We start from the raw sequence: 24,582 nt of genomic DNA, 5'->3' as shown, positions 1-24,582 counted from the left end.
AGTCAAGAGTTCAAGGCCAGCCCTGACATAGTGAGTTTGAGCCAACCTGAGCACATGATACCTTCTCTCGAACAAACATGCGAACAAAATCAAGAGATACGATATTAAAATATTTTAGAGGTAAACCATCATAGTTAGTCCAAAACCTTACTGTCTTGTAGCAGATCCGTCAGTAGTCAGCCTTTCAACCTGAACTTTTTCCAAATTTAATCAAACTTTCTGGGAAACCCACATACATTTTTGGATTTCAATTTTGTATTCTTTTAAGATGAATCACTATTAGGAATGTAGCTGTAACTGTATATTCACCAACCAGGCAAATTTAGTGTCTTTAAAGATTACTATTTTTTATAATTTAAATACAATTGTCACAATTTGTGTGACAGTTTGTTTATTCAAAAATACTCTAAAAGTCTGGGTGTAGTGGCACAAGCCTTTGATCCCAGCACTTGGGAGACAGAGGCAGGCAGATCTCTGTGAATTCAAGGCCAGCCTGGTCTACTTGGTGAGTCCTGGGACAGCCGGGGCTGTTACCTAGAGAAACCTGTCTTGGAAAAACCACACAATAAAATAAAATAAAATAAAAACAAAACCTATCCAGTGTCAGATGTCTGCTACATTTTAAAGATATAGCCCTGCATTCATGAATATTGTAAGAATATCTGTCTGTTTTATGAGTAAAACAAATACAATCAGTTCACAGAATGTATCGTCTGGTTAGGAAAGAATTAGGATAAAAGTGCTTATTTCATTGTACAGCATCAGATTGCGAACTAAAATAACTAATTGCTTTCTTCCTTTCTTTGTCCCTGTCTGATCTTATTGCCATAAGAAATCTTGCAACTATCATTCTGACAAATAAATCTGAGAAGTATGTTGTTGCTGATCGACTGTTATTGAAAATAGCAACATGACAAATTAATTGTGTTGTTGAGGAAGTGAAATTGTGTAATAAAGTGAGTTTCCTGCTCAGTTCTGATAGAACTGTGCCTTTCAGCAAATTGAGGTTAGTGATTTCATCCCAAAGATCAAGTTGCAGTAATTTTCATCATGAGTGTCAGCCAATCATAGAAAAATAAGCAAGTTACTCAGCAGATGTCAGAATCTTTCTAAAAAGATTTTCTCTGTGGTCCTACCAATGGCAGGAGAAGACAGTGATGCTGAAAACGTCATCAGATGTATTTTAGTCATGTTTTCAGGTTCATAAAATCAGGTGCAAACATTCTCTTTTGTTGCCTCAACAATACTTGTAAAGAATGGAAACTTGTTTTGTTTTGTCTGTGGGTAATTTGTACTACTTTATCTGGAACAATAATAGCATGTTATAAATTTGCAAACCAAGGATGAAACCAGTTACATATACGTTTCTTGCCAGCAGAATACAGGGGAATGGGGTGACAGCTTGTATAGGGTGAGAGACTTTGATATAGTAATCAGAGTCATCACTTTTCTAGGCTTTGATTTAGGTCTCTGGGTATCACTTAGCCATCCCTAAATCTGTTAGAAGGTTGGGGTTCTGGCCCCATCACTTCTCTGGGCATTATGAAGTGTTTTATTGAGACTACTTCACATTGCTTGCATGGACTGTATGAACTATGGGGTAAGAATAGCTGATTCTTTGATATAGTTTATTGGCATTGCTGCAGCTTTATGTTGCTAACTATGATCACGTGACCCGGAGGAAAGCACAAATTACAACCGCCTTTCATTTTCGGGCTCCACCACACCTTGCCTGATTTTTTTCTTTAGCGATTCTGAGTATCTTCTAATACATAGTACATAGCACCCCACCGGGTCTTCAGGTGCCCATATTTTCCTCTTTACCAGCTCTACTTTGGAATGACAGTTTGTGGGCAGAGGGCACACAAGATTTCTTTCTGGACACAGGTGGTGCAGAAAGCGTCAGGGTCTTCATGGACTTCAGCTACTTCCTGCTAAGAAATCAGGGCCGAGTGAAGAGAATTGAATGAGGAGGAAAAGCGTGAACGAGGAGCAGGGAACTAGTAGAGATTTATGAGGGTTTAAGTGGGAAAACAAGGTCAAACTGCAATGGTTTGTTTTCTTCTCTCTACAATCCCTCCTCCATCAGTAGAAGAGGCTGTTATCAGTGTCTAGTGTTATGACTGGGCACATCCTTCCCGGGACAAACATGCTGCAGTCTGCAAAGCCAGCAGTAGATTGCAGTCCTCTGCAGTCCAGCCAGGTCGGCAGAATTTGTGTAACCGTGTATTCTTTATAGCTAGACTACAAAATTGAAGGTGTGTCTTGGATGAGGCATTGAAGGGTAAAACAACGAAAGTTTTTCCTGTCATAAGACAGACCGCTCTAGTGTTTTAAGAACATAGACTTACATTGGGCAGGACAAAGCTAAACCTGACCCTCACATCACTCCTAAATATGGACTTCCTTGATATTCAGTCTGGGTCATGTAATTTAATTTTCTCCTAAAAGTATTGTGTGTTATAGTTTCATTTTAGCATTCCATATGAAATGTCCCATTTGGTATTTTTGATTAGATGCATGAAAATATTTAAGGGACAACTAATCAATTACTACTACCCTGGGAGCACATTGATCTGTCATGCTAACAGTAAACTCCTTTTGTGATTTTTGCAGCCCCGACAGCCCAACCCTGACTGGCGTTACTCTGCCTCGCTGAGAGCAGGGATGCACAGGTATGTATGTCCGTCCGTCCTTCCTTCCTTCCTTCCTTCCTTCCTTCCTTCCTTCCTTCCTTCCTTCCTTCCTTCCTTCCTTCCTCCCTTCTTCCCTCCCTCCCTCCCTCCCTCCCTCCCTCCCTCCCTCCCTCCCTCCCTCCCTCCCTCCCTTCTTTCCTTCACTTGGGAGTAACTTGAAGTAGGCTCTGTTAGATAAACTGTATCTCCTCAGGCCAGAAGCAGCTGCTTAAATTGAGATGCTTTAGAAACTCTGCCCGGCGAATGCAATTATTTTTGTCTCCATGATTATTTCTTGAAACATTGGAAGTAATTAGTGCCAAATGCTTATTGAGTGTTGGGAAATGAAAATGTCATTTGGAATCATCGGCAGGTTTCTGTGCTTTCATCAAAATTCCTACAAGGATGTGTCAGCTTAAAAACCTTTATATCAACTTAAAACTATTTTAAATTTCCTGTGACAATTCCAAGCCCCTCATCCCCTCTCACCTACACTTCCGTCTCTCTCTCTCTTAAAAATTTAATAATACATGTCAGAAGCTTTCATATTTAAGTACATTATAAATGTATACACATTTAAAATACATTATAATGTGTATACATTATAACTGTACATACATTGTTTCCTGTTTCACATTCCTTGTTCTCCTGTCTTACCCTGACTATTACACACTGTTAGCCACAATAACTGATAGCTATTGTTGTTTGTGTTTGCCCCTGCCAGAATCTTCTGTCTTCTCCACCAGTTTGCTCTCTTATTTTTACCAATATCATGGGCTCTTTAGAGTGGAGCCATGTTCAGGACTTTATTGAATATCTGGAGACCAAATCTAGCTTGCTTTAGATCAACTTAGAGTAATAACATTACTCAAAACTCGGATTTAATATAGTTTTGTCTTGTCTACTTTGTCTCTTTGACAGTAACTGATTCCCAGAGCTGATGTGTCCATGCCATGGGGCCAAATGAAAGATTCATTATTTGCGACTGTCTTTGGAAACCAGATAGGGAGGCTCAAGAAACTAAGGGTTGTATTAGCAAAAGGATTTAACTTTGAAGAAGAAATGAACTGCAGACTTTAAGCCCCTCAGAATATCTGGGCAATTATTAATTGAGTCTTCATCAAACCTAGGCCAGTGTCTAAAGAGAAAGCTGTAGAGTAGTATGTGTAGAATTAATGAAAATATATTTTAGCTCATTAAACATGCATTAGATTAAAATAAATTAATGCCTTCTCAAGCTTACAAATGATCAGAGATCATTATGTGGGTGCTATTTCTGAAGCAGGAGCAATCAGGGAAGGTCTGAAGATTGGAACTGGCTGTTGAGATGTCACGCTGGAAGCAGGGTCATGATTTTAAGCTAGAAGCACTCATGCAGATGCTGTTCTATGTAGCATCAGAGGAATTCTTTCTACTTATTAGAGACGAGCTGTGCTTTTGTGTGCAGCTGAGATGTTTGTGGAGCTGGGCACTAGGTAAACTGAGCTCCCTTTACAGTGTCAGCTTTTATCATTGCAACTGAATGAAAGTTTTGCTTGAAACGTACCAAAGCTGTGAGGTGCAGCTTTTTAAAAACTGTTTAAAATAAAATATTAAAGGAATTACCACTTTCTTGTCCTGGGAGGCAGAGGCAGGTGGAGCTTTGTGAGTTAGAGGCCAGACTGATCTACAGAGCTAGTTCTAGGACAGCTAGGGCTGTTACACAGAGACACCGTGTCTCAAAAAGAGGAGGACAGAGAGGAGATTTAAGTGGGTAAGGAAGGAAATACAATTTGAAACTAAAACATTGTGTCTTTTTCACAGTACAGTGCACTGAACATGTATTAGAACTGAGAATGGAAAGAATGCCCTCTCTTCACAGCGCACTGGCTGCTTGGCCTGTCTAACCTCAGGCAGATGTCACTCTTAGTTTCTTTTTTAAATCTGCTTTGAGCTAAACTGGTTGCAGGGAAGTTATGTTTTTATATCCATATAATTTTTTGGTAGATCAAAAAGCTCCCAAAGGACATAAATACTTGCAAAAAATTGGAAAATTCCAGGTTGGAAATGAAGGATAACAGTGTTAAGTCACAGCTCAGTCTACCCAGCGTGTTTGGTGTGAAAGAGCAAGGGACTGCTGGATGCATAGATCCCCTTTCTCTTCTACTTATGATCCACTGTCTCATGGGACTTCTTCAGTCACAGAGGTTTTAGTAATTTTTTTTGTTTGTTTTGTTTTTTGAGACAGGTTTCTCTGTAGCTTTGCAGCCTATCCTGGAACTAGCTCTTGTAGACCAGGTTGACCTTGAACTCACAGAGATCCACCTGCCTCTGCACCACCACCACCTGGTTGAAGTTTTAGTAATTTAACTTGAGGATAAACAAAGGTCTAATTTAAAAGTGTCCTCCAGCCGGGTGGTGATGGCGCACGCCTTTAATCCCAGCACTCGGGAGGCAGAGGCAGGCGGATCTCTGTGCCGAGACCAGCCTGGTCTACAAGAGCTAGTTCCAGGACAGGAACCAAAAGCTACGGAGAAACCCTGTCTCGAACCCCCCCCCCAAAAAAAAAGTGTCCTCCAACTTGGGGGATTTCCCCAGCTACTAGGTTGGGAGATTCTTTTCTTTCTTCCTCTGTCTGGATACATTTGAAGCTCTTATAGGAACTAACTGTAGACAAATATCAATAGATTAGTATTCTTCCTGCCCTTGGATAGCTTGTTTTCTCTCTGCTAGCCTCTAAGATTCTCTCAGGTTGTGTCCCAGCAGTGTTTTATGCTGAATTAATCTCTTCTGAATGTGGATCTATGAACCACTGGGTTTCTCTGGTCTTAGGATATGTTGGGTAGGTCACCTATTTGTAAAACAATACAGAAAAAAAAAATCAAAGTAATGCTAACAATTAATCAGGGCTGGTTGCAGGCTGTAGTAAGGAGGCCTCTTGTTCATCCAGGTCACCCAGAACCAAACAGAAACTGTATTAATTAAATCACTACTTGGCCCATTAGCTCTAGCTTCATATTGGCTAACTCTTACATATTTATTTAACCCATTTCTATTAATCTCTGTATTGCCTCGTGGCTGTGGTTTACCAGCTAAAGTTCTGGTGTCTGTCTCCAGCAGGGCTACATGGCTTCTCTATGACTCCACTTCCTTTCTCCTAGCATTTTGTTTAGTCCTCCCCAGCCACCTAGCTCTGTTCCCCTATAGCTCTGCTATAGCCCAAAGCAGTTCCTTTATTAACCAATGATATTCACAGCATACAGAGGGGAATCCCACATCAGCAGGCGATACTTTTGTTACCATCTGCCCATTCTACTGTTTCTTGTAGTTTATCAAATAAATATTTCTTTCAGAAGAACTAACAAAATAGTTAGTTGGTCTGGGTATGGTAGCATTTGCCTATAACTCCAACGACTTGGGAGGTCGCTAGAGAAAAACAACAACTTCAAAGCAATTCCTCTCAGTGACATGTTGTCTTTAAATTATGAAGGGATGGGAATGTAGCTCAGTGATAGAGACCTCGGCAAGCATGTATGAAGCCTAGAGTTCAATTCTCAAGCATGCCCACCCCCCTCCCAGGAATGAGTCGGGTAGCCAAACTGATATTATTGCTGACGGTATTAGTGTGTTTAACCTGAGCAAGGGTTGGGAGTTTGGAAAACCAGCTTCCCTCATCAACACTAAGGGGCAGAAATGGCATTTATCCTCTTGTGGGTCTTTTGTTAGATTTAGTGGGCACCACAAGGCATTAATGAAAACCAAAACTGCCATCAAGACAGAACACGTTATTATCACTGTGGCACAGCAGGCGGTATGTCAGCAAAGGTACTGCAGTTTTGCAAGGTGACTGCTCAGCAGTAATGGCTGCGGTTGAAGCATGAGCAGGGAGTGTTAGCTGCAGCCCTCCCTTCGTAGTGGAGACAATTGCTGAGGGTGGGAGGAGAGTTGGAAAAGCAGTCATGGTCTAACTGTTATCTGGGTCTCTGTGTTTACTCAGCTCCGTGCACCTGGAGGAGGCGGGCATTCTTCGGGCTGGTCCAGGAGGGCCTGATCAGCAGTGGCCAACAGTATCCAGTGCAACACCAGGTAAAGACTCAGGATCTCTCTCCTCTGGCTTGGGTTCTGGAAATTGGTCAAATACCCTGGTTATGTAAGAGATGGCTCCTTTTCTTCCATACAAACACTATCTCTGTCTATACAAAGATGTTTTGATTTTCTGCTTGGAGTTCTTCAAGAGTTGAAAATAGATAACCAAGAGCCTATTACACCTATTTTCATTTTAAAGACTGAAAAACAGAAGTTCAGGAATGAACCAACATTCACACAGTTTCTGAGTAACAGAGATAGGGGTCAAACACAAGGGTGTCCAGGCATATGTAACACGGCTGTAAAGCATGGTGCCTCGTAACAATCTGCCCAAATCAAAATGCATACATGCACACATACATAACAGATGACGTAAGAAGGTATACGTGAGGACTTCTTTCTAAAAATGACCTGATGCCTTTCAAATGATTAGACTAAATAGCATGTGCAGCTAAGGGCCTGTTTTTTTTTGCCGGCAACTCTAAGGATTTTTCGTTTATTCTAATCAAGCAGCATTTGCTATTTATGAGTGTTTCACAGGTCAACTAAGAGTAAGATTTATCATAAATGCACAAGTTGAAGCAATTTATCAGACAGCTAATATTATCATATGGCAAGGATAAAACCATGTAAGAGTTCATTGGGTAGATCTGCAACCCCTGTTCGTAAGAAATGAGGGAGGAGTGTGTTCTCCGAATACTAAATGCTGTAGGATGAGGAGACACCTAGACACATTAGAGCTACTCGAAGTCATACGTGAGGTCAAGCCTGGTCACCCTCCCTACCTTTAGTCCTAATCTTGTTCTCATGAAGACATTATAGGTTAGCTTGGCCAGCTAGGAGCTAACTTTAAATATATCTTCTCATAAATGGCATTGGTTGGTGTAAATTTCGAGTCACATGTGAAACGGGAACATTTATGGGTTATTTCATGTTTCTGACCCAGGTTTCTCCTTCAGATTCAAAAGGATGTTAGGAATATATGCCCCTAATGCATACACACACACACACACACACACAAATTTACTGTTAGTCAGCAAGGAGAATGCATCCGAGTTCTTTTTTTCTTTAATATTTTTTTGAGCATTTCATACATGAATACAATGAAATATGATTGTATCTAATCCCCATTTACCCCTTCCAACTTTCTTTATATCCCCCAACATATCCTCTCCTAACTTGGTGTCATTTATTTTGGTAGCCTACTAAGTCCAGTTAGTGTTGCCCGTATGTGCATGGGTGTGGGGCCAGGCACTGGAGAACTGGAAACCTACCAGTTGCCACATACTCAGGGAGAAAAAAAATCTCTCTCCCCCATCATCTTTCCATTGTCAATAGCTTCTTCAGAAGGGGTGGAACCTGGAGGTCATCTAGCCCAACTGCCCATGACCCATGTCTTTGATGGAGATGGATGATAAATGTCTATTGCTCCCCTTCCTTGCTGGCTGCTGACAGATGACTCATAGCCCTCGTGAACTGGGTAGGGCTTACATTTTCCAATTACTCCGTGGTGACCTAACCATGCTTTTCAAAGTGCCTCCCCCCAACAATTACACAAATTTAAAACGGTTCTCCTCTGCCTTCTGCCCTGTCCTTTGTACTTTCAGGCATTAGAACTCAAAATATGTTTTTTGTTGTTTGGAGAGAAATGGTGTAAAGATCAAGATTATGATTTAGGGTAGAGGTGAGCTGAATTCCTAGGCCAACCCTATTGAGTGCACAGAGACAAATTTCCTGAACATGTATCTTTCAAATTGTTCTCTCTGTAAGCTGAGTATAACAACATCTTTGTTGTTGACTTGTCATGAGAGCGAAAGGAGAAAGAATGGCTGAGCACAGCGGTTGGTAGGCAGCATCAATGTGTAGTAGTCAGTTTACCCCTTTTGGGGAAAGTGCTTCAGTGGCGTGCAATCTGCTATCTGGCCTTGATTTATAGCCTCCTGATTAGAATTCAGTGGTTTCCATTTGTAGGCCCAGGTGCGGGTCCTTTGTGGTTACCTGGGTCATTCACACATCGACATTGTCCAGTCACCCACTGCTACCCTCCCGGACATGGGGTGAGGAGGGCTTTGCTCCCTGAGGAAAAGGAAAATGCTTCTCCAAACTTGGTTTTCAGTCCCAAACAAATCCTGCTTTTCGCTGGTCGTATCATTCTTAGTGCTTCATGGTGAAGGTGCAGTTGCTTCTGGAAGGTTTGTTTCTTGTGCTGTGGCCCCCTTACACTTACATAGGGGCTCTTCCTTGTCCTTTTTATGCCGACACGGGCAGTGGCTGTGACCATATACATAAAGGATCCTGGCCCTGCTGAGCCCTGCTCCTTATTCATGTGTGTGCTTCTTGGAGTTCTTCTGCTTTGTTGGTAAGCTGTTCATTTAATTTCACAGTCTGCAGAAGCCTAGATAAAGAAGCTGTATTCTGAGGGGATCAATGGAGGCATCATAGGTGATGTTTTCTGTAGGATAAACAAGTCAGGCATTAAATTGGTTAATTCTGATTACTGGCCCCTGTTCTTCAGCCTTGCCTTTTGCATAAGCAGACCTCCTTATTTCCCTCCAGCTTCCCATGAGACTGAGCACAGAGAAATTTAGCTCACCAGTGAACGCAGAAAATACAGTTGCAGCCCCTGCAAGGATTGCGGAATGTGTTTTAGAGAGAGGGACATTAAAGGGCCAGACATGGACAGGTGGGACAACTTTTGAACTTTGCTTGGGCGACAGCCCTGAAAAAGACTTAATGAATATTCTCTTGGGATTAATTCCCAGAGGAGATCCCTGCCTGCCAGGAAACTGGTTTGGCTGTCTGCAGCGGGTCGGGCTGCCCTTACCTATCGGTTCTCCAAGGCTCCTCTTTGTCCAGTTCATAGAATCTGGATATGATAGTGTACACATCAGCACAAGGGAGGCGGAGGTAGTAGCAGGATCTCAAGCTGAGGCCAACATAATCTGCATGGGAGACTCTTTCTCTGAAAAAAAAAAAGATCCATTCCAAACAAAACGACAATAAGAAAAAAGGCAACCCTACCCACTAAAGCAACAGTAAACTGTATTTTAGAGTGGGAAGTCCAACTGAACCTGCAAGTGCCGCGTCCACGGGGTCAACCGAGCACACGTGGAAAATGTATGGTGAAGATGCATCTGCACCTGGCATGGACAGGCTTTTCCTTCCTTGCCACTCTTCCCTAAATAGTGCGAGATAAAAACGTAGAGAGCCGGTCATCTGCAGAGAGGACTACAGGGGGACTGGGATGTTACAGGCAGTCACTACACCATTTTGTCTGTGACTTGAACACCAACTGATCTGGTGTCTGTGGTGGTCCTGGAGTCCATTCCCCCATGGGTAACAGGGAGTAATAACTGTTCTCTCTATCAAAAGAGCTCAGGGAATTCCAAGGCACACAGCACTGCCAAAGATAACATTATAGCCTGTGAAGCAAGGCCCAGGGGGCCTGGGACTAAACAGTGAAAGATTAATTGGGCAAGATAGGCTCTTAGGCCATGAGGCTTAGCTAGAGGACTCGGGGTACTAGACTACTCAAAGTGTAGTTCCTGGGAGAGAGAGTACCAACACCTATGGACTTGTTAGAAACTCAGAGTGTTCAGAAGAACTCTCCATGTGTTCTCAGTGCACCCTAAAATTTAGGCATTGGACTAGAAGTGGGTTTGGTGATTCAGGTCTGTAGCCTCTTCTACTCAGGGGGCTGCCAGCAGGGGGCTGCCAGCAGGGGGCTGCCAGCAGGGGGCTGCAAGTTCAAGGCCAACATGGACAACTCAGAGATACAGTCTCAACATAAAAAATGAAAAGAGCTCTAGAATGTCACTTGGTGCTAGGGCACTTACCTGTCACGTGGCACGTCCTGGGCTCAATCCCCAGTGCTGAAATCACAAATCAATAATAGCAAAAATAAATTGGGTTAGAGTAAATATTTCTGATGGGGCCTGTATGTTTAGAGGCTCGGAAACTGTGAGGAAGCCATCTGTTTATGATTCTTGTGGGAAGCCAGGGCCTTTCCCAGACCCGAGACATAATTGCTAAACACTGAAGCTCTGGCCTCAGAGCAACCTTCCTTGGAGTTTTTGCCGTGCCAATGGTTGTTGTATGTCCCCAGGGCCTCTCTATGCTCAGTTTCTTTCTCAGAAAAATGGACATAAGAGTCGTGACTTCCTTATGACGTCATCAGAAGAATTAAACGACATAGTACACAGTGAAGAGCCCGTAGTCCATAGTGAATTGAGTGACATAGTACTCACATAGTGAAGAGTCCAAAGAAAAATATTTAAAAAAAAAAAACAATTTTTAATTATTTTTATGATTTCCCATGAAAGAGATGAATCTATCCTTTACCTTCAAAATGTAGACCCGAGTTTCTCTTCAGTGAGGCTGTGCTGCTGGGATTTTATTTAAGTGCCTGTCTCTCTATTTCCTTGTAGGATTGCTTTTGTCCTGGTTTGTCACATCTCTTTACCCTGTGGGAAATGGACACGGTTATGTGTCCTAGTTTTACAAGGGGATCCACGCACTTATTCATTTTGTAGATTTTTGCCTTTCTGACCAGGCCTAGTCCTCAAGGAAAGCCTCCCATCTCTAATCAGTCCCCCGAAGAAACCATGTCCTGGAAGTTTTTTTGGAGTCCATTTAGGAGCACTGTCAACATCTTTTATGTCAAGAGTGAGTGCAGCCTCGGGCCCTTTGGGGAGACTTTAGAAAGCATGCTGCTCCACTAACCTGCTCACCCTGGACTTTAGCTGTTGTCATGGCAACGCCGGCCCTGGTAGGTGTGTATGTGTCCTTATTAGGCTAAAAAAAAAATGATTTCAGGGATCTCGTGAGTGGGGCAGCTCCTCTCTGTGTCCTCTGCTGTCACCTTCCGTTTGACAGTCCAGGAAAAGAGCTCTGTGCAGTGATCTCTAGCTGGGGAAAGCAAACCCTTGCAAGATGCAGTTTCATTGTCTGGGGGCGCAAAGCCCATTGTTCTTCGTGGAGTTTTCTATGTAGCCCATGATACACAAAGATGTGCTTGTTCTGGACTGGCCTGGAGGATAATATCAAGGTGGCACGGGAAGAAGGATTAGCCCAGGAGAAGCCAGGAGGTTTAAGTCTTTGCTACCTATGTCTATGTGTCCTTTTTTCGTCTCCTGCTTGGAGGGACACTCCGCACTTTCCATTTTTATTGACTATGTAGGTTAAAGTACAAAGTTGGGAATGTGCTGGTGTTATCAAAATGTTTTTTGTATAGTAAATAGTTTCTTTTAGATAGTTCTATACCCCGTGTGTTTTCAGTATATTTCCTTTATACCAGTTTTTTTCCAGGATTGGTAGCTCAAGGCAAAATATAGCCAGGGTTGGAACTCTGACATATGCTAAAAGAATTCTTCCTTCTCAGTGACCTCAAATGGAGACTAAGTCTTCTGGAAATCACCCCACCTTGTATGCACCCACGTGTGCTTCTTGACACACATTTTGAGGACATACACAGAGAGGAGAGATGGATATCAATAACCCTTCCCAAAGGCTGCAGTTTCCTTTGGACCCTGCAGATGCAAAGCTGGGCAAGAAACAGGACCTCATTATGGTTTCTTTGGTTATCATTGATACATTTAATGTGTTGATTACAGTGGAGCGATAGAGTATGGTCCCTGAGGAACTTCCTCCTGACAACTTTTGACTATGATTTGGGGGAAAAAATCATACATTTTTTTTTTGTTGTTGTTCAGTACTTGTGTGGGGCCAGCTGTGATGATACACACATGTAATCCCAGCACTCAGAAGGAGGTTTATGCAGAAGAATGGCCAGGAGTTCAAGGCTGGCCTGGTCTTTATACTGAGTTTCAGGCCAAGCTATATAGCAAGATTTAATCTCAAAAAAAAAAAAAAAAGAAAGAAAGAAAGAAAAGAAAGAACAAAAGAAAGAAATTAAAGAAAGAAAAAAACATGAAATACTCTTCTTGTTCTTGCTGTGTTCTTTCGATGTTTTTGTTGGCTTTTTAAAGCCCTTTATCGCCAGAGTCAGGTTTTTGCTAGGGAGATCCTAATGTTGCAAAGAGCCTTAAAAAGGGAGAATTTAACCAATTTTCCTCTTGACTCAGCTCAAAGACTAAAGACAAGAGGCTGCTTGTTGTTTGAGAGCTTTGTGGGGAAGAGGAAACGGAGGGTGGAGTCCACACTTCCTTCTGTGAGGAAGATCTCTAGGATTGTTTAGATTAAGGGTCTGGGAACTCCTGTTTGGAAGGCACTTGGGCCAGAAAGGTCTGCTTCTGACCCGGTTTACAGTAGAATTATCATGACAATTCAGAATGACTTTAAGCATTGCAGTTCCAGAGCCTCTTGCTTTTGGCCTCACCCACACTGACAAGCTACAGACTAAAGCCTGCCATGGAGGTAGCAAGGGACTTTTGTGGCAAGAATTTTTGGAGCTGGTCAGCCAAAGGAACTTGAAAAATTTATCTTCCCAGAAGCAGTCAGTTTCGCTGTTGAAAAGGTCACTGCCTAATCTAGAGAAACATATGCAGTTCAAGCATTGGCTGTAGACCAAGGGTCTCTTGGGAAGGGTCATCAGGCTTCCGATAGCTGGAAATGAGCATGAGGATTGTAGAGGGGATTTTCTCCGCCTTGGCACTCGAGGTCTCATTGCTCTCAATCAGGAGAAGGGGAGGAGGCAGGGCTGGAGGCTGCTCTACCCTGTCTACCTTCTGAAGGCAGGCAGGGCCTCAGCAGCAGTCTTGGTTACCTTCTAGAGAGAGGACTAGGCAAAGGATGGAGGAGCAAGTACTAGAGGTGATCTTACCAAAGGAAATCCAGGCCAAGGAATGTTTGCCCTCCTACTCAAACAGGAAATGGAGAGCTTTGTAGAAGATACACCCAAGAGGTGTAACCACTGAAATCTGAGGTATGCAAAAGCAGCTTTGGGTGGCCAGATTTGGGTCTGCAAGAGAAAAGAGATGATGAGAAGTTTATTGTTACTTGAGTCATATCTCTTACCTGCTGTACCCCAAACCCTCAGTCTGTAGATCAGAGGTTTCAACGCGTGTTAAAAAGAAAGAAAATCAAAACTTAAAAATGAGTGAGGGTTGCTTTGTAGACAAAAGTCTAAACAAGCAAGGGCAGTGTTGATGATCAAGAAAATTCAACAGTGAGTTTATGTCCAATGAAAGCCTACCCTGTGTTCAGAATTGTTGTTCACATGGCCTGCTGAACCAAAACTAAGTGATGAAGTGCCGTTCCCTAGGTCTTCTCATTTGTATTTTTTTTTTTTTAACTCTACAATGTAGATATTGTCTTGCTTAAGAACACACCTCTCTCATTTCTGTTCCCATAATTACCTGGAGTCAGATGGATACCCTAAAACCCCTGAAAGGGTGAGCAACTTAGAATAGATGCTCATTCACCAACCTGCGTGAAGAGAGCCTGGACTTGCGGGGAGATCAGTAGGTGTGTAAGCAGTTCTGAGGAAGGCCCATGTGAGTCTGTAAGTCTGATGATGAGCCACAGACTACAGAATTTCCTCTTTAAGTCTATGAGGAGAGCAGTTCCCTACCCCCCATCCTAGGACTGGATATAGAACTCAGCACCTGTGTGTGCAAGGCAAGTGTTCTGCCAACTGAACATATTAGCAACCCTCTTCTTAGGAAAACAAAATGAAACAAACAACAAACCCCAACAACCCGGAACCACAGAAACTTCGACTCTGTGTGTGTGTGTGTGTGTGTGTGTGTGTGTAGGTGCATGTGGAGGTCAGAAGACAACCTCAGGTGTCATTCCTCAGCTGCTTTCCACCTTTATTTAGAGACAAGGTCTCTCACTGGCCAGCAAGCTCTAAGGAGCAATCTGTCTCTGCCTCCTCCTCCATGAGGATTATAAGCACACAACACCATGCTTGACTCTTTTTCACTTGACTTGTTTTTATAAACATCAGTCTGGGGGTCGAACTCATGTCTCTGTGCCTGTAAGACAAGCAGTTTACCAACTGAGTGATCCCCCCAGTCCTTATGCAACTTTAAGAGAGAAGTGCATTATCATTCCTATGCTTCAGAGAGGAAAACGGGGGCCGATGTGAAGTCAGTGATGTCCTTACATCGCACAGCTGATCAAGGTGTTCGGCTCACTTTCATAATCACAGAGCCGAGTAAAATGCCTACACACGCCAATGCTTAAGAAAAATTTGTTGAATTCATTAATGAATACAGTGTCCCAGACATATTTCAGCCCACATCTTCCTGCCGCCAAACCCTATTCACTTACCATGTTTCTGTCACATTGTCCCCACGACAGGTGGAAAGAATAGTTTGATGGCTTCATTGTCCGAGCTTTAGGCCGGTCAGTGGCCTGTACTGGTTTCATGTGACTGCTATCTCAAGTTAACATAAATTTTGTGGCTTCAGGCATCACAGATTATTATCTTACAGTTTTGGAAGTCAGAGTCCCAAATGCAGCTAAATCATGGTGTGTTCCAGACACTCAAAGCAGGACATGCTTCCCTCTAATTGCTAATAACTCGTTTCATCTTTCCAGCTGAGTACCCCTCCCCCCACACATAATGTCCGTATTTGGACAACCATTTAGGTATTCTCTAAGAAATATACGATTCCTTTGTCATGTTTCCAGTATCTTGATGTGTCTTCTCTGGCAGAGCCTTTCTATAACCGGCCTGTCTAAAGTAGTTGAGGACCTTTCTATCCTATCTCTCAAAATTCTTCCAGTGTCTACCCATTGCCCAATCCCAAAGCCCCTTTTACATTTTTAGTTACTTGTAACAGCATCATTCTGTTATCTCTATATCCAAAGACCACCATAGCAAATGAACACAAAGTAGGTGGTTTACAACAGTGTAACTTGATTATCAAATAGTTTTGAAGATCAGAAACCCAAAGTAGGCTTCACTGGCTAAACTAAGGAAGTTGGAAGGGCTACATTTCTTTTAGAGGCTCTCTAGAAGGTCTCCTGAAAGCTGGGCATGGAGGCACATAGCTGTAATTCTAACGCTGTAATGCTAACCACTGGGAGGCTCAGGAGGGAAGATGTGGAGTTCTAGGCCTGTGGGGGTGGGAGGCATAGTATGGCTCTGTCTCAAAAGTCATTACAAGAATAAATAAGAGGACCCGTGTTTTTAGAGTTTTTAGAGACTGTCTGAATTTCTAAGCTTTTGGGCTCTTGTTTCAGCTTCAAAGCCAGCAATGTAGCATCTGCAAACCTTTCTCTTTAATTTCTAAGGACATTCTAAATGCACTGAGCTTGCCTTGCTAATCCACTATAATCTATCTCAAGATCTTTAATCATATATGATTAAGATCACTTTTACCATGCAATATAATATATTCACAGGTCCTGGACATTAGGATATGGACCTCTTTGGGATAATGGGCACAGCGTTTTCCCTACCATGGGGTCTTTGTGTTTCAGGTAGAGGCATCTGTGTGTGTGTGCATGTGTGTGTTTATAGTTTAATAAAGGTGAAAGTAAATTAAGGTACATATTAGGAACATAAAGTGGGTACAGTAATTACAGACTAGACTTTAAATCCTTTTTGAAAGCTGCTAATTGCACTTGAGACCAATTAATCATCTTTCCTCTCCAAGTCTTAACCAATTAAAAACAGATATGAGGTTGTGTGATGGCTAATCAGGTAAAGTGCCCATCTTGCAAGCCTGACACCCCAAGTTCGATTCCTGGAACCCACCTGAAAGTGGAAGGAGAGAACCAGCTCCACAGAGTTGTCCTTTGATTTCCATATGCTCGCCATGAAATGGGCGCTACCCCCACATCATACACACAATAGTAAATAAGTAATATATGCAATTTTGAAAACAGATACAAGGAACTGAATGATTAAAGTTAGTATGATTATTGCTGACAAAGCTAGTCTGAAGACTATCATCAGGGCCTCTTTTTTCCAAAACAAAAGGGATGAAAATAAAAAAGTTATCTGTCTTCCCTGGTGGGAAGAGAGAGCTATCCTGGTTGATGGATTACTCGGCACAGGTTGGGAGACTAGGAAAGAATTTAAGTGAGGTAGATTGTGACTAGGTAGCGATCGCTGATACGTGGCACAATCTATTTAAAATCAGGTTCTCCATGCCTCTCCTCCCCAAATGGGAGAAACAGTTATGTCCTAGGAACAGTAAAAAAGGAGTAGCAGTCCTCCTCTGTTCTTCCCCAAGCACATCACCCAAAGGATAAGAGAGTTCACCTGGTGGAAACTCCCCTCCCTGTGGATATGGAAAGGGAGTCGTTCCCACTACATTTTCGTGTTAAGGCCTAAGTCTGACTGCTGTGCTCCTGGACTAACCTTGTTCTAAGGACTGGGGAGAGGCAGGAGAAGACATACCCCAAATCATCTGAAAGCTTGTCTGGAAGACTAATCATGGGGCATGGTAGCTGCTGAAAAAGGTCACTCTCCACGAAGTGATGCCAGGAAGCAATCAATGCATGTGGCCTGTCTTCCCTGCTTTTACCATCTGTGCCTAGGAGAAAGGAATTAAATGTACGATCAGGATTTACTTGACGAATGGAAGAGTAAGAATTAAGAGCCTGATTCGTGTGTGTGTGTGTGTGTGCACATGCTTGTGCGCCACTGGGGGCTTGAGGAGTAGGAAGTGCTTTTGCCAGTATTCATGATCTTTCCGGGTTTCCCTCAAAGCTATTCCCTACATTAGAGACAGAAGTGTGGTAATTTGGGCCTAATGCTCTGGGTTCATATGTGCCCCAAGGTTTGATTCTTAGGTGTACTTTGCACAAGAGCCTGGGTTGACACCAGCTTCCTCCTGAGATGTAAAAGGCAAGACACTTCCAGAGTCTCTCTTCACTCCCCCTTATCCCATCCTCCCACTGGGGCCCAGGAGAGAGCCTCCTCGGGGGCAGCATCCCCGTTAGCTCTGTCGTCCAGTGCTGTCCCTGAGGTCTGCTGTCCTGGGACTGCTTCAGTCAGTGGCCGGTGTCACTTTGATTTGCTTCTGTTAGACTAAAAATAAGTTGATTCCACATAATTGCCTCGGGGAAATTTCTTTCAGGAGGATGGTCTTTTTGGTGTGTTATCTGAATCTGGGGTTGTAGAGGTGTACATTAGCTTCTGTGATCTTTCTCACTCAGGGTCACAACCTTGCCTCCAGGATAATAGCCTCTAAGTGGCTGTGATTTGAAAGGCACTAGGAAGATCCTCACACAAACCAGGGCCCAGGCAGGTTTTTAGCATTCCATGGCTGGCCACCAGCATCAGCTCTTCTTCTTGAAACCCTCATTTTTCCTGTTCTCTCTCTCCATCTTCCATTGCCCCCACACAGAAGAAGTGAAATATCGCCCTCTTGCTAGAGCTACTTCCCTTGGCTTGGTTTCAATATTAAGTTTGGTTGGGACCTTCTATAGAACCATCAGCCACTGAGTAAGCCCTTATATATCAGAGCAAGTTCTAATTCAATTGATAGGATTAAACTGTGAATGTGTAACAGTTCCTTGTAATTAGTGGTGGGGAGCAGAAATGTGAAAAGTAAGACAGAAGTATGATAGTGATATGTGCTACAGCCCTGTGGGGCCTGGGGGGAGGGGCAATGCGGAGTGGGGGGAAAGCTGGGCTCTCAGAACACCTGACTCTGCTGGACTCAGTGAGCTCACCCATCTTCTCTGAGAGGATCCCCAAATTATTTACAAACCCTTCTTCTACAGCCATGAATGATGGGTGTGTGGAGGCCTGGAAAATGGCACTGGGAGTCTGGAGACTGTGTCTGATATTATTTGGCATTTAATATGATATGTAGGAGAATGGAAAGTATGATGCAGAAAGGAAGAAAATTCCAGGCAAAGGAAACAATACATGGAAAAAAAATAACAAGAAGTAAATAATCTTGGTGACTAGGAGGCCTGCACTTGGTGGGTGGGGTGGGAAAGCGAATGGGGAATGATTTCAGAAAGGCAAACTCCAGCCAGTTTTTACAGGCCTTAAATACTCTGATTTAAACAAAAACAAAACAAACAAAAAACCTGGTAGTTTTACTCTCTGGCAGTAGAGCCTGGGGGTTTGTTTTTAGGAAATGCTTTAAAGCTCTTTCAGCTCTTCCAAATCTTCAAATACCAGCCTGTGAGGTGTGAGGCTGAGATAATAAGCTAAGAAGAAAAGCCTTTGGCCTCTCTCAAACTGTACTGGCTGGTTTTGTGTGTCAACTTGAAACAAGCTAGAGTCAGCAGAGAGGAAGGAGCCTCCTCTGAGGAAAGGCCTCAGATCAGCTGTCAGGTTTTCTCAGTGATCAGTGGGGGAGGACCTAGCCCATGGTGGGTGGTGCTGTCCCTGGGCTGGTGGTCCTGGGTTCTCTAAGAAAGCAGGTTGAGCAAACCATGGGGAGCAAGGCAGTAATCAGTACCCTCCATGGCTTCTGCTTTAACTCTTGCCTCCAGGTTCTTTCCCTGTTTGAGTTCCTGTCCTGACTTCTTTCAATAAGGAACAACAGTGTGGAAGTGCGAACCAAATAAACCCTTTTTTCCCCAGCTTGCCTTTTGGTCATGGTGTTTGGTTGCAGCAATAGAAACAAAGCCCAAGACACAAACCAAGTTTAGGAACTCTAAGATGGGGAAGTAAAGGGGAGGCAAAAGCACCATTACCCACCCACCCCCATACTCCCATGCTAATACGTAGGGCTGGATTAAGAATGTTCTCAATCAATTTAGGGGAACCTGGTAGACAGTGCCGATAGTGAAGGCAGGTGTGTTTAAAGCTGACTTTAAATGACCCCAGTTTACTGAAATAACACTTCACAGTGCCAAATGTTTTGTACCACCAAATTGTGCAGCAATATGTGAAACGGGGGAGATTGGATAATGCATGAATATTGCTCTGGATGGTTTGTGTCAAGCATGGAAAAAAAATGCTACCAGCACTCTTCACTAAATTTAAAACTCTTAAATTAGCACAATGCCTGGCACACAAAGTAGACTTGAAATATTTTTTGCCACCTCAAATGGCTGCCATTGAAGCATGTAGGTCAAGGTGGTGGCGGTGGTGAAAGTCTTCCATGCTCCTGTCATCTTGCTGCTGAGGCGTTCTGACAGATTCTCCATTTTATGTCCTCAGTGCAGAGCTATCACTACCCGTCTAGAAATGGTTGCTTGAGGCTGAGAAGTGACACAGCAACACAGAGCCTGGGATCGCTGCCAGATTCCAAGAAGCACAGATTGGGATGTGAGGGGGAGGGGAGAGGAGAAAAGTTTGAAAGCAACCAAAGGCAGAGGCTGCTTTATTGGTGTGTGTGGGGGGGGTGCATTTGGCGGGGGGGAGGGCAGGGAGTGGGAACACTGCAGGAAGGGATTGTCGCGGGGCTGAAGGAGGATGCTAGTTCTGGGGTCTAGGTCCAGGCTAGGATGGTTTCACTGCCCCCTACATTTAGGAAGATTTCACCTGTTGGGTCCCAAAGAAGACAAATAGCTACTGTGCTGTTTATTAGCATACCAAAAAGCGCGCTTGGCCTCCAGGCTCACTCAGTGCCTGTGGCACCTCCCAGAAATCCCCACCCCATGGCCCCCCATGCTAGCCTCTCCAGCCCAGGCTCTTTACTTCCCTTTCCCCAACTTCTTATTAAATAAACCTGCCAGTTTGGCTGTGCACACTCTTGGCTGGCTTTGGCCTCTTTGCCCTTTTGGCTCTCTTTTCCTTCTCTTCCTCTCTCATTTTCCCCCATCTCTCTTCTCATGGCTCAGTTCAATCTGGACCCTTCCAGATGCCTCTAACTGTTCTCTCCCTCATATCTCCAATAAAATTCTTCTCCTCAACCATACCTAGGAGCGAGCATGTCCTCCTTTTCATGTAATCACTATCTTGAGACTCTTAATTTCTTATTACCCTCTTCTCCCCCATTTTCATGAGGCACTGTGAGGTATGAAGTGGGTCCTCGCTATCCACAATAATGACATAGTGTCTTGAGTTTTGAGCTGTGCTGAACTTGTGTTTGTTTCAATCTTTTTCTCTGTATTTAGTTATGAAACAAAAATTATGAAAATCAAATCTCTACTGAATTGAAACAATGAGTAATGCCTCGTTCTCTACCAGGCCCATAACAAGTGCCATCAGAAGCATAGTGGTTATCTCTCAGAATGCCCGTAAAAATTTTAAAGATAAAATATAGTTATATTATTCATGTATAGTAACCAGTATCATACTATTTGCATAAAAATGTCATTCTCTCAACTATTTCCCTTCAGTTAGGCAGCCATTGTTAGCAATTTTGTGCACATCCTCCAAATAATTTTTAATTAATAAATTTTACTTATTAACTTAATACAGAATCTCTTTATGTAGCAAGGCTAACCTAGGACCTGCTGCCTAGCCAGAGTGGACTTGAAGCTGCTTTCTGAGTGCAGGGATGATAGCTGTGCATCACCATCCTCAGCTAATAGACTTTATTTTTTTAAATCAGTTCGCAGCAAACTAGAACAGGAAGTCTGGGGGCCCCTCCCACATGCACAACCGCTCCTTCCTGTGAGTACTCGGGTCCACGGTGGTAGATGGGTTACTGTTGGCAAAACTAGACTGGTTAATCCTTATCACCCAGTCAGTAGTTCATATTAGAGTTCACGCCATCAAACTTTTAAAACACTTATCTCCTTCTATAATGTATACAGTTTTCATAAACCAGAGTGGGATTTGCTTCGCAGAGTTGTGTATAACTAGGCATATGTATACTTTTTAACTTTCTTTTTATTCTTTGCGTCTTTCACATCCTGCATCTCAACCCCATTCATTTCCCTGTCCCTTTTTAATCTACCCTCTGCCCTTACAAACTTTCCTCCCAAATAAAATAAAATTTAAGAGAAGAAAAAAAAAGCCAGAAGAAAAAAAAATCTCATCATGGAAGCTGCAGTGTGACCCAGTGAGTCACACAGTAACCCCTTTCATCCACGTATCTTTACTTGCAAGTGTTCATTGCAAAGAGACCCTATTCTGGTTCGAGGCCCCTGGTTTCTGTTTCATTATCTACACTGGGCCTCACTGGGACTCTTCTTGGTTATCCTGTTGCTGCCCTGTGTTGTGGGGATCCTGCAGCTCTGGGATGGGGGTAGATGCGGGGTGGGTCAACTCATAACCCTGCCTCTGGGCCTGGATAGTGGCATGGTTGTACAGTCCACCAGCTGTTCCCTGTTCTCACCACCAGGGCACCAGAGCTTGCTCTCCAGCATTGCCCTGGCTAGTTCACCTCTTGGAGGGATGAGCAAGGGGTGGGACCAGAGCTCCAGGTTTCATACCCTCAGGGTAGGCTCTTCCACACCAGTATCAGCAGAGCCAGCTCTCCTGTGTTGCCCAGGTGAGGTGCAGGCAGGGCTAACTCTCCCACCTGCCTGTGGCAGGTGGGTTGAGGGTGGGGGGGATCATTACCCCCCATATGGTAGATGAAGGCAGAACCAGATCTCCCATGCTCATGGGCCGGTTCACCCACCCACACCCCCAATATTACCCCCCCCCCATCAGTCAATAGAGTCAGCTCTCCTAAGATGTCCAGGTGTTTTTTTATACTTTTGTTTTGTTTTTGTTTCGTTTTGTTTTTGTTTTTCAAGACAGGGTTTTTCTGTGTAACAGTCCTGGCTGTCTTGGAACTCACTTTGTAGGCTGTCAGAGACCAGCTTTGACAAAAATACTACTTACCTGGGTAGGGGCATGGGATTAGAAAACTAGTAAAAGATACTAAGATACAAGCGAATAACAGAAAACACAGGATAGTACCGGGAGGGATTTCCAGTGAGTACTGAAATCACCCGCATTTAACTTCCAATTGCTTAAAATACCCCTGACCCCAAAGGGTAGGAGTAAGATTAAAAAAACTTTGTTAACACGATACAAGGAAATGAATGTACCAGTTGAAGGTTGTGGGCTACATTCTTAGTTAAACATTCTGTTGCTAGAACAAGACAAGTCATGCTCACACCCTAGACCAAAACATTTTGTAGGCAAACCACTCCCTGGGTGGAATCCATTGTTATCTCCTTAAGGGAGTAGGAACTTTGGATCCACAGACTTTTGTTTGGGGTAGAATATATCTACTTCTCTATTCCTGAAATACAGGTTCTGGATACTAGCCACACTTACCTTACAATAACCTTGAGAGGTTCAAGCTCTCTGTTCTAAATCTAGATGGGACCTCTGTCTGAAGTAGAAACAGACAATAAACTTGAATGAATAGAGGTAAGTTCCAACTCTCTGACCTTTGGTCAAGGTATTGGGCCTCCTCAGTAAACCAGGCTGGCTTTCGAACTCACCAAGATTTGTATGTCTCTGCCTCCTGAGTACTGGCATTAAAGGTGTGTGCCACTACCACCTGGCTGCTTTTTTAATACTTTTTAAGACATGTTTGTGTTTAACAAACACTAAGGCAGTATAAATTGACCCATGTCATTCTTTAATAAGGCAGATAGCACTAAGCTGTAGGCCTATAATTCAATTTATTTGTATCCAGTTTTCCTTTTAGTATCTTCATTTGTAAACAATGTAATATATGTATCCTTATACATATTATGTCTTATACATTTTCACTCATATTTGTGTAAGTTGTACTTCTAGAAGTAGGATTGTGAAGCCGTAGGGAATGACCTAAGCATTTAGCTCATTAAGCCCATTATTATGACTGTTTTTCTGCTTAGGAACTTGAAATAATTAGAATTTGTAAGGCCACACATCTAAAGAGAGGAGTATAGGAACTGAAGCATGGCTGTTTCATGTTCTGAGTGGGGTTTGAATGTATTGTATCTACTGTCTCTAGGAAGGTCAGCGCTAGCATTATGCCAGTTACTCATAATTCGTTTACTTGAGGGTTGGGGATTTGGCTCAGTGGTAGAGAGCTCTTGCCTAGCAAGTGCAAGGTCCTGGATTCTGTCCTCAGCCCCTGGGCTGATCTCTGTGAGTTTGAGGCCAGCCTGGTCTACAAAGCAAGTTCCAGGATGGTCAGGGCTACACAGAGAAACCCTGTCTTGAAAAACAAACAAAAAATTCATTGACTTAGCTATCTACTCTATTGTAACTCTTCAAGAGTAGGACACCTGCCCCTGCCCATATTCACTTTCCTGATTCATATCCATATATATATATATATTCACACACACACACACACACACACACACACACACACACACACATTGGCTTTTTGAGACAGGGTTTCTCTTTTCTCTGTGTAACAGTACGGGCTGTCCTGAAACTCCCTTTGTAAACTAGACTAGCCTGAACTCACTGAGATCCACCTGTCTCTGCTTCCAGGTGCTGGGATTAAATTCATGGTGTGCCACCACTGCCCGGCCTCCTATCCATATTCTTGTTTTTTTTTTTTTTGTTTTTTTTTTTTGTTTTTCGAGACAGGGTTTCTCTGTGGTTTTGGAGCCTGTCCTGGCACTAGCTCTTGTAGACCAGGCTGGTCTCGAACTCACAGAGATCCGCCTGCCTCTGCCTCCCAAGTGCTGGGATTAAAGGCGTGCGCCACCACCGCCCGGCTCTCCTATCCATATTCTTAATGCCTGCCGTATAATGACTATTTTGTTGTAAATAAATAAATTTAGTGACGTTGAGTAACACAGCTCCTGAGGAGAAGGTATTTTATGCATTTCACAGATAGAAACCAATGTTAGCAAAATAGTATACAAGAAAAGAGAAGAAAGCAGACACTGGAGATGTTTGAATCCAGGGCTTTTGATACGTAATATAGAGTTAGCTTTCTACCATGTCTAACCAGGTTGCCTCTTCCAGAGGCACCAAGAATCCTTCCCTCTCTCCCTCTCAACCACTTCTGTGCCGTAGCTTCACTGTGGGTGTCACTGAGGACACCTGGGAAGGGTGGACCCGCTGAGAAGTCCCTGGATTTCCTGGAAGTACTGCCCACAGAAATAAGTTAAT

General features: G+C 43.3%; 1 protein-coding gene across 11 annotated transcripts in view; it reads left to right on the top strand.

The window, feature by feature from the left end:
• Window positions 1-24,582, top strand: part of LOC130886608 (protocadherin alpha-C2) — a 208,282-nt gene that overhangs the window by 169,320 nt on the left and 14,380 nt on the right. For all 11 annotated transcript variants that reach the window (XM_057788573.1, XM_057788575.1, XM_057788574.1 and 8 more), the window contains exons 2-3: window positions 2,617-2,675; window positions 6,652-6,740. In XM_057788573.1, coding sequence (XP_057644556.1) covers window positions 2,617-2,675; window positions 6,652-6,740 — 148 coding nt within the window. The remainder of the gene's footprint in view (window positions 1-2,616; window positions 2,676-6,651; window positions 6,741-24,582) is intronic.

Source organism: Chionomys nivalis, chromosome 14 (genome assembly GCF_950005125.1).
Source record: "Chionomys nivalis chromosome 14, mChiNiv1.1, whole genome shotgun sequence".
NCBI lineage: Eukaryota > Metazoa > Chordata > Mammalia > Rodentia > Cricetidae > Chionomys > Chionomys nivalis.
This window is presented reverse-complemented; position numbering and strand designations above follow the sequence as displayed.